General features: G+C 41.3%; 1 protein-coding gene across 1 annotated transcript; it reads right to left on the reverse strand.

Moving 5' to 3' along the window:
* Positions 1-1,331: 1,331 nt before the first annotated feature.
* LOC106842811 (large ribosomal subunit protein uL6-like) lies at positions 1,332-6,207 on the reverse strand. Its single transcript, XM_044780783.2, has 2 exons — positions 6,157-6,207; positions 1,332-1,778 (listed from the first exon to the last, which is right to left on the reverse strand). The coding sequence occupies exons 1-2, from the start codon at positions 6,205-6,207 to the stop codon at positions 1,464-1,466; spliced, it is 366 nt and encodes a 121-aa protein (XP_044636718.1). The 3' UTR covers positions 1,332-1,463.
* Between the last annotated feature and the right edge of the window lie 4,915 nt (positions 6,208-11,122).

Here is an 11,122-nt window from a genome sequence, read left to right on the forward strand (position 1 = left end):
TCTACAGTTCCCTCCCAGCTCTATGATTTTCAAATCCCGTTTATTTTACATTCAATCAAAGAATGGAGTGATGAGGCATAAGCAGAGAAATTTGCAAATTTGTGATCAATATGCAGAACTCACATTCAGCAGACAGGAGGCATTAAAAGCTATACATGATGCTGATTGCCTAGATAATTCCCTGTGATCAAGCGCACTTTACAATTAATGATAAATTTTTTTGATTTGGGTGAGATCCGCTGTTTTCAAAAGTTTCAGTGTTTGAAATTTGATGGAAAAACTCTATTGAATTTAATGCTGAATATTCTAAATAGGGGCAGAAATATTCTAACTTTACTGGAGTCACTTCTGCATCTCCCATTCTAAATAAGATTGGATTTGATAGGAAAATCTAGGGCATTGCCATGACAATTACCAGGCTTAGTCTTAGTTCCACTTAGGTTTTATACAAGTCCAATCAGACAAAAAGCAGAGGGCTGTGAGGGGAAGAGATGGGTGCTCACCTCTGCCTCTTGTTATCAGAGCGTTTGGAGTCCAACAGTAACAACACGACATTAAGCCACTGGTTCTCAACCCCGGCTGCATGTCAGAACCACCTGAGGATCTTTCGATTTACCAGGGCCTAGGCTCTATCCCTAGAGTTTCTGATTTAATTGGTCTGGAGTGAGAAGGCTTTAAAAGCTTCCCAGGTGGTTTAACGTGGCAGCCAGGGTTAAGAACCACTGTACTAGGTGATGAGCACAGCAGTTCTCAAGGCGCCCCCCAGGGATGGCTGGAAGTTGGGAATGTCTTCCAAGTGGCTGGCGCTCCAGATTTTTGTGTGTTTGGAGTATTTCATGGTTTGGTAAAGTTAATAGAATTATCACATTGAGAATAGATTAGTTATATTATTGGCGCCCCATCTAAAGAGCACCAGTGTGTTCATAAATTCTGTTTGGTGGTTTTATAGAATTTTTTTTTTAATGGAGCAAGAAGGAAGTAGGGGGAAAGGGAAGAGAGGGAGGAAACGGAGAGATCTCACCAAGAGGGTTCTCACACAGAGTTTGAGAACCTCTGGGTTCAAGAAGGAGCTGGGTCCGGAGCAAGGAACAGCAGTTGTGCAGTACACCGCATGCATCCCATCATGCCCTTGGGTATTTTGAGCGCTGTTATAATTATAGTCTTCTACATTATAACATGGAATTGTCAGGGGTTTTTTATTAAGGATCATGGATCGTAATATTGCCGAAGTGACCTATCGGGATCTCTCTCTCTCTCTTTTTTCTTTTTTAGAAAAAGTCCCAAATCAATAGAAGACTTTTTATTGCATCTTTAAAATATCACAAATAGATCTTAGCAATCATCCGGCATCTTGTTGTTTCCTCTTAGATCTTATTCATCAGCCTGCAGAACTGTTCCTTTTTCAGAGACATATACCATCCCCAATTTTTCTGATATCCTTGCTTTTAACTGTTGTGGCTGAATCAAAGCAGCTGAATCAAAGCAGCTAAATTTGATACAAATTCAATATCATTTCCTTCAAGATTTAACTCATCTTTCTGGGCTTGAAATACTGAACAAGCAACGCTTGGCCTCATTCGAACCCCCCGAATGTATTTTTCACCCAAGAAATTCCGGGTTTCAACAAGAGACCCATTCTCCTGCATAACATTGATGGGCAAGGGAGAACACATAAACCTCACCTTGCAATGGAAGCCCAAGATCTCACCCTCGATCATGTTCTGTACATGAATACAGATAGTCTGAGCTGTAGCCACTTCCTTTCTATTTCCCCACTGCTATAGACTGAATGTTTGTGTCCCTCCCAAATTCATATGTTGAAACCTAATCCCCAGTGTGATGGTATTTGGAGGTGGGGTCTTTAGGAGGTAAGTAGGTCATGAAGGTGGAGTCCTCATGAATTGGATTAGTGACCTTATAGAAGAGACCCCAGAGAGCTCCCATGCCCCTCCCACCATGTAAGGACACAGCAAGAAGACAGCCATCTATGAACCAGGAAGCAGGTCCTCACCAGACACTGAATCTGCCAGGACCTTGATCTTGGATTTCCCAGCCTCGAGAACTGTGAGAAATAAATTTCTGCCGCCTATAAGCCACCCCGTCTGTGGTATTCTATCAGCCCAAACTGACTAAGACACCCACCATTTGTCAACCTAGAGCCTCTTCTTTTTATTTCCAAGGAGACCGAGTTCTATATTGATGTGATTAAAGTCCCTCTGCAGGGTTCCTCTGGGACCCTTCACAATAACTGTGCATCCCCCCACAATGATGTCAACATTTTCTGGAATATCAACCATAATTGTTGAGGATGGTCTTCATTCTCACCATACATGTGGCAAAGAGCTCAAGGTCTCTTGACACTGATACAGGTAGGGGTCTTATTTATGGTATCCTTTCCTTTACATCATTGTAAAAAAGCGATTATATAAAAATATAATTGTATATTAGTTTGCTAGGACTGCCATAACAATGTACCACAAACTGGGTGCCTTAGAACAACAAAAACTTGTTGTGTCACAGTTCTGGAGATCAGAAGTCTAAAATTAAGGTCCATGCTCCCCCTGAAAACTGAAGGAGATTCCTTGCCTCTCCCCAGCTTCTGGTGGTTTGCCAGCAATCTTTGGTGGTCCTTGTTCTGCAGCTGCATAACCTCAATCTCTCCCTTCATTGTCACAAGGTGTTCTCACTGTGTGCAGTTGTCTTCACATGGCCATCTTCTTATAAGGACAACAGTCATATTGGAGTAGGGGACAACTCTACTCCAATGTGACTTCATTTTAAATAACTATACCTGCAACAACCCTATTTCCAAATACGCTCACATTCTGGGGTTCCAGGGCTTAGGACTTAAAACATTATTCTGGGGAACACAATTCAGCCCATAGCAATATCCAACTAGATTGTTTATGGTTTTTTAAATGTACAAAAACTAAATTTTTAAAGAAATTGATTCATTAACCTCTGCGTGCCAAGACAGCTTTTGATGAAGCAACTCCATTTCTGGCGCTCTTCGCAAAAGGCCCCAAAAGGAGGTGAATCTCCACAACGCAAAGAGAAATCCTTGACTAAAGTAATACGCCCTCGGGAGTACTCGTCTATAATTTATCTTCTTTTCAATTAAAGCAAAAGAGAAAACAGAAGGAAACTTCTCTCCTGGTTACTTTTTAGCAAATTTTAGTTGGGAGTTTATCTTAAAACCTTGAGTCATGTTGGAGAGAAGAATGTTTTTAGGGAATATGCAAAGTTCCTGTCTTTCTTAGTGTGAAACACGAGAATCTAAAAAGACTGAGGAAAAAGCCACTCTAATGTTTGAAAGCTATTCTTTGTTTGTTTGCAGCACTTATGACAACTTGAAGAAGAAAGACCTTGATGATATAAAATGCTATTCCTCAAGGTTTTTTATTGGTAAAATGACCCACATTTTTTTCTATGCTATTGAATGAAATTCTATCCTTCCATCTATTGAACTAAAGAGTATCCCTATCAAGGATCTAATGTCACGAAACCAGAGGGAAGGAATTTTGGAATTCTTTTCTCTTTTCATATAAACTTACACTAAAAATATTTAAGATTAAAGATATAGATATAAATAGGTAGGTGGGTAAATATCAAAACTTCAAACACCATCTTGCCTGTCCACTACTGCTGTAACAGAGTAAAGCACTACCAGACAAGCAGAGAAGACATAGAGGAAGGGAGTCCTCCCTTCAAAGAACACTAAGGCTTTTCCTGGGCTTGGGGATGGACTGCCCTCATCCACACTGCCCCAGCCCTAGGTGAGGGGGGCCATGTTCCTGCCTTGCAGTGACAGGCTGTAACAGAAATACAACTCAAACTGCCACAAGAAAAGAAATGAAAAAAAAGGCTTGTAACTACTTAAATATGGCTGGACAAAGTGGCTCGACAATATTCCCAGGATTCAGTTGTCTCCCACCTTCTTTTCCCTCTGCTTTCATTCGTATTGGCTTAGTTATCCATGTGGAGATACCCGGCAGGCTTACAACTTCCAGCTTCAAGTCCAATAGCAAGGAAACTCATTTTTGTTGTTCCAAGAGGTGTCCCTGTAACTGGAATATGTGTCCATCTGGAACTGTGGCCAAGGGGATGAAAGCCCTTATTGGATAGCCTGAGGTCAATGCCCACTCCAGAAGTGAGGAGGTTGGATCAGCATTACCCGAACTCCAAAGTCTGAGTAGGGGAGAGACTGTGCCCCACACAAAATCAAGAGATGTCACTAGGGGCTTGGATACTGGGTGGGAAAAAACAACCAATGTCCATTTCAAATGATGATGAAGAATCCAGAAGAGGAAAAGGTCTACTTGGGGAAATGACCTGGACCTTAAGTTTCCTCTTTCCAAAGCAGTGATAAACATGTATGATTAAATTTTACTTTTTCTGTGGTCTATCAGAAGTAGAGTATCAAATGATAACTAACGCTACAACATGGATGAACCTCAAAAATGTTTACTCAGTAAAAGAAGCCAGACACAAAAGGTCACGTGTTACATGATTCCATTTATGTGAACATCCAGAAAAAAGTACATCCATGGAGACAGAAAGCAGATTGTTGGTTGTCAGGGATTGTGGTGAGAGGGGAACGGAGAGTGACCACTTAATGGGAACAGGATTTTCTTTTGGAGTCATGAAAATATTTTGAAACTTCATATAGGTAGCAGTTGCACAACATCATGCATGTACTACAGGCCACTGAACTGTACACTTTAAAATGGTTAATTTTGGAGCCAGCCCCCTAGCTGAGTGGTTAAGTTGGCACACTCTGCTTTGGCAACCCAGGGTTTCGCCAGTTCGGATCCTGGGCACTGACATGGCACCACTCATCAGGCCATGCTGAAGCAGCGCCCCACAGAGCACAACCACAAGGACCTACAACTGAAAATATACAACTATGTACTGGGGGGCTTTGGGAGAAGAATTAAAATAAAAATAAAAACATAAAAAAGAAGATTGGCAACAGATGTTAGCTCAGGTGCAAATCTTAAAAAAAAAGGTTAATTTTATGTTATGTGAATTTCACTTCAATTTTTTAAAAAAGGGGGAGGACGCTAGTCACTGAGCAAGACTTTAAACTGGGTAGAAACCCTGATCTTTGCTTTTTTCCCGTCTCTCTTTCTGATTATCTACCTAAGTGTCAGTAGAGTTTCACAGGCCCCTTTACTTTTGTCTTGTAAAGCATTTGATCTGCACTCTTGAGAAAGTGGACTTTGGTCCTTACTTCTCGGCTAAAGCCAGCTATCCAGAAGCTTCTGGCCATAAAGATTTAGGTAGTTTTATAGGACTTGGCCTCTGATCACTCGTTCTCTTCTGCTTCACCCTCCCTGCCTCCAGCAAATAGGGAGCTGGCGAGCATTGATTTAGGGCATATTCCACTCCCTCATCTTGGCTTTCTACTGAGATGGTTCTGTTTTCAAGGCATAAAGGTTTAGCTAATATCACACTGATAAATTCCAGTTTCACATTTTGTGAATTCCAGGAGAGTCTCAACATATACAGGTTCCACAACAACCTGCCCAGAAATATTTCCAGCAGAGCATCCAGTCATATGAAGGATGGCTCTGGTGGGTTTCGCTCAAGGCTTTATTTCGGCCAACTGTCATGTCAAATTTTTAGACTGAAGTTTCTAAACTCTGCACAGTTACCGGAAAATTGGTTGGAAACTACAAGGAGTCAAGCAGTTTTAAGAATATTGTGTGAATATTCATCTGAATCCTGCCTGTGAAACTTCGACCATTCAAAGACTAGAGTAATTGTTTAAGACATATTTTAGGGAGAAAAATAAATTGGTATAGTGAGTATGAATCTCAGTGAATAAATTCAGGTGTGCCAGAAATAAAACTTTATTCTTCTATGGTAAAACTTAATTTCTATTTAGAAGCCTAATGCCCCCAGGCAGCAGGAAGTTCTCTGGTCAGTTAGAGACCCTGACCCTTGCCCTAGGGTTGTGCTTAAGTTCCAGGAGGCCAATGTCATGCCAAGTTTCGGGGAGGGAGGCATCTTGTCCTTGGTTGCAGTCCTTGCAGCATGGCTAGGACATGCCCCGATCCTGTCCACCTGACTCCAGCTCCTACTTCCATGCAATACATGTAGGCATTGTAATCATTTTGAGATTCTCTGCTTGATTAGGACATGGAAACCTACAGGAACCTCAGAGCTGTCCACACCCTGTAGGCCTGGGTTCTGTGCAGACATTCCCTCTCTGTGGTCTTTCAACCTCCTCAGGATTCTGTCTTAGAGTTAAAGGGCCCTTTTGTTCTCAAATTTCTTCCTTTCTTTCGAGGGTTTTACCACCTCCTCAGGACTCTGCTCGAGAGACAGGTGTATAGACCCTCCCTCTGGAATTTGCCAAACTCTCTTCTCACATCAACTTCCTTCTCTCTCTCCCCACCCACCCCCTCAGCACACACATACCCCAAACTGAGGAGAATCTCCAGAACTGCCTAGAGGCTTGAAGGGGGGCAAGAGCAAGGTAGGGAATGGGGGGAAATCATTGTATAGTCAAACTATATGTTCATTTTGCTTTACTGCTTTGAAGATTGCAGACTAGAATAACGTAATTGTACATACTACTTCTCTCATCCCCTCCAAAAAAAAAAAATAGCGAGTAAAATCCTGGGCAAAAGAGTGCACCTGATTTCAAGATTTCTACCCTGATTCTTTCCTCCCACCCAAGCTGAGGCATTGACCTCTTCTTAGCCATCTCCTTGCATTAGCTTCTCTGCTTGCAGGCCCTACCCTATCAAAGGGATGCACTACCACCTCAGACACCTGCATACATCTGCACCCAAGCCTCAACATGGTTGTGGCGGGGGGGGGGGGGGGGGGTGCCCTACCTGGAAAACACTCAAAACAATGGCTCATGACTCTTAAATATCTGTAAGACAATCTTAACACACATTTCAACTTAAGAAGAATTTGGTCCAATGAGCATTTCTGCCCACACAGATGCTACGGCATTTAATTCTCTGTATCATAATGTTGATAAGTACCATGTACTATTATTAAATGTGTGCATTTGTATATTGGCAGGGGGAAGTGGGGACAGTGTTTGCTCCCCAACTGGATATTAAACTCCTAGAGGGCTTTTGTTTTTGTTTCTTACACATATGGCTGTTCATTAACAGGCTGGGGAAAATGAACATTTCCTTTCCCCAACACAGTGGAAGCAGGAATAACAACTAGCACTTGTTTCAATCAGCAGGAATTTCTAACAATGATAGCAAGAATTCTCAACTACCATATACCCTCATTTCCAGCTGAACCAAACCCACTGTACTTGGGTGTTTAGTCTACCTCCACTGCAGAGAACACAGCTCTAGCAACAGCTTGGGCCAATGAAGATTTTGTTCAGTCACTGGCTATGTACAGTTGATACCTTGGACAACCTGTCCTTTTGCTTAGGCACCTGAATGGCAGGGGTCTGCCTGCACCAGAGCTGAGAGCTCCATGTTTTAATTTCATTTTTTATCCCATTATTTTATTCTGTGTGCACAATATGATACTCTGCTTATAGAAGATGCCTCAAGAAATTCTTGCTAAAGAGGATGGGTGAATGAAAGTCATACACTATTAAGGCTAAAAGGATCTTGAAAATTCATCTAACCTTGTCTGAAACCTTCAGGCAGGCCATACTCAAGCCAACTCAAATAAATGAGCACTTACTCATTTTTTTTAAACCTCCAGCAAAAATTTCTAAATCCATTTTTGTAAAATAGTACTAGTATGGCATACAACTCTAGCTAAAACTTCCTCACCACATCTACTGTGAATGTGATGGAGAGATAACACACTGGACTGGGGACCAACAGGTCTGGGGTGGGGCCTGGCTCTGTGTCTCACAGGGCCCTGACTTTAGCAGCATCATTTACCCTCTGTGGATTTTACTTGCTTCATCTGTAAATTACAGGGGTTGATGAGAGGATCTCTCAGCTCACTTACAACTCTAAAATTCTATTCGTCCTTATCATTCATGTACCAGGATATGAAAAATGAGGCTCTTTTGATATGGCAGCCATGTGGTATTTCTTCCCTTACTTTGCTGCTTTAATGAGATAGAATACAAAAGTTTTCTCTTATTCTCCTGGGAGGACTTAAAGATTAGCAGCCCCTCCTGCCACCCCAGGAAAGGAGAATTAGATTTCTGGCTGCTCATGATTTCAGGATCTATTTTTGAGGGGCCACTAAAGTCTATTTTTAAAGAACAAGAGAAAAGATGTTCATAAGAGGAGTCTCTCTGATAAAAACTCAAAGAAAGAGGGGGGATTTCCTCCTGACCAAAAGGAAACCAGGGCTCTTTGGCAGGGGGCGTGAAGGGAGCAGTTGGCGAAGGAGCTTGTGAACCTATCCCGAGGAAGTTGCCCACGAATCGAAAGATAACTATGAGTTCGGAGATGCTCGTGGGAGCCATGTCATTACCACCAACTGCCCAGCCTTCAGTTAGGCACAAACCTCCCAAACCAGTGTCCAGAGCCCTCCCTCATGGTCCTCCTGTTGGTTGGCCCAAGAGGAGTCTACATTGCCAGCACCCAGCACCTCACGTCTGAGCACCCATTAGTGCCACAGGCTTTGTTCAGTCTGGGACTCAATGCCCTGAATGACATTCCCTACATAATGTATCAGGACACAGAAAGCCAGGACGACTAATGGGAGGGAGGTAAAGAAACTGAGACCCACTGAGCCAAGGCACCGAGGGGGCTGTGAAACCCCCACAAGGGCAGATCCAGGTTTTGTGGGGCCCAAAACATACACAATTTGGAGACTCTCTTTAAGAAAACGAACATGTTACACATACAAAATTAGGTAAGAATGTGAACGTTTATTTAGAACGAGATAGGAAGTCATAACAAATTACAAATTTCTTAAAGCTGACAAAGACCACAAACACCACAAAATCTAGAAAAATAACAAAAGATGTGTTATTCATTAACCGCCTCCTAACACACCTTTATCATATTTGTTTTCTACAGTTTTTGGTTGCATCATATTTGATCACCTCTTCATAGGAATGATTTTATAAAATTTCCTATAGGAAAAAAAAGAAAGATAAATCAGTCTTTCCTCTAGTATCGTTGATCAAAAATTTTTTTTGATAGCTGGGATGCAGAAAACATGACTTCACACATGGACATCATCAATGTTTTGTAGTACTGCAATAGGTTTATGCCTACAAGTACAGAAATTTTCATAGATTCTACACCACGCAATTCCCATCAAAAAAGATAAAGATTATATATGTGGTGTGTTTATATTTGCACGTGCTACATTGTAAAAAAACATTCCTTATAGGTGAGAACTTCCATTTTAACAAGGCATCAGTGAGAATCTAACCCTTCACTTAAAATTTTACACATCAGATAGATCCAAAAGAACTGAAAGCAGGTCTTGAAGAGATATTGGTACACCCATATTTATAGGAGCACAAGAGCCAAAAGGTGGAAGCAACCCATGTATCCATCAAAAGATGAATGGATAAACAAAATGTGGTATATCCATACAATGGAATATTATTCAGCATCAAAAAGGATTGAAATTCTGATACACTGCACAACATGGATGAACCTTGAAGACATTATGATAAGTGAAATAAGCCAGTCACAAAAGGACAAATATTGTATGATTCCACTTATATGAGGTATGTAGAGTAGAAAAATTCATAGAGATAGAAAGTAGAAGGGTGGTTGCCGAGTGGATGGTGGAAGGGGGAATGCAGAGTTATTGTTTAATCTCTATAGAGTTTCAGTTTTGCATAATGAAAGAGTTCTGTGGACAGATGGTGGTGATGGTAGCACAAAGATGTGAATGTACTTAATGCCACTGAACAGTACACTTAACAATGGTTAACATGGTAAATTTTATTATGTCTATTTTACCACAATTTAAAAAACAAAAAAAATTTATACAGATAGTAGAATTTTCTGGAGTAGCTTCTGGCTCTGTACATTTCAAACACGCTTCTGCTCTACTGCTCAAATATTTCTGGTATTGGAAGCTGTAGGACATGTTCATATCACTATGTGACCTCTGGTTCTGCACCTTCATGTCATGATGCCCCACTGGGCAGCTGGAATATTTCTGGAAGCCATTCCTACACAAGATGGCTAGGAATAACAATTACACAGGGAGGGGCTCTGACCCTCATAACTATGTCCCACTACATGCAAACTAAAGGCATCCTTACTCAACTTCCTCTTTTCTGAATCCCAGAGATGCCTCAGTTGTTCCACCACCATCCAACACAGGAGGAAATGTGACACCAGGGAAGTGAAACTGGAAAGAAACAGTGATCTGAACTGATTATGGTTAGAATGTATTACTTTTGCAAATTTTAGAAAAATAGAAGAATGTGTGAACGTATGTCTAGCTCATCTCCCGAGACCTTGGAAGGGGCCTGTGTGAATGAGGGGCCCTGAAGGGTAAGCTTCATTGGCTTTTCAGTAAAGCTGCCTCTGAACTCCAATTTCACTTAAAATTCTTTCTATATCAGTATCATTCCCACTTGCTTTATTGTCGTGTGATATGTGAACTGCCAGGTCAAAATTCTTTGTACAATAATCCTTTTATATAGACATTCTTATATCACTTTTTATATTCTGCATGATCTATCACAGATTGTGAAGTACTTGAAAACAAGAAATGTTTCCATCATGAAACTCAGTGGAATACCGCAGGCAATCACATGCCTGATAAATGTATTTGGACAAAGTAATGCATTTGTTTATGTGTGGAGGGGGTGTCTTCTCTGAAAGCTTACCAAGTTATCCATATCCTTCTTTGGTTGTGGGATCCAGAAGTGGATGCAGAACTCTGCCCATGGTTTTTAAATTTTGTTTTAGTTTATTTTGTTTGTTTATGTTTACTACAAAATGTATATACGTCTGCATCAGTTAGGAATTGAGTTCAACTGTGAGTAGCAGAGAACTGAAAAAAGAGTGGTTTAACTAAGACGGACATTTCATTCTCATATAGCAATAAATCCAAAGCTAAGCAATCTAGGGCTGGTATGGGAGCTCTCTGTTGTCACCAGAAAGCCAGGCTCCTTTCAGCTCTCTGTTCTGACAGTGCTGTCCTCTGTCCTCATACTTATAACATGGTTGCTGAAGCACTAGCC

The sequence above is a fragment of the Equus asinus genome, chromosome 9, assembly GCF_041296235.1.
Source record: "Equus asinus isolate D_3611 breed Donkey chromosome 9, EquAss-T2T_v2, whole genome shotgun sequence".
NCBI classification, from domain to species: domain Eukaryota; kingdom Metazoa; phylum Chordata; class Mammalia; order Perissodactyla; family Equidae; genus Equus; species Equus asinus.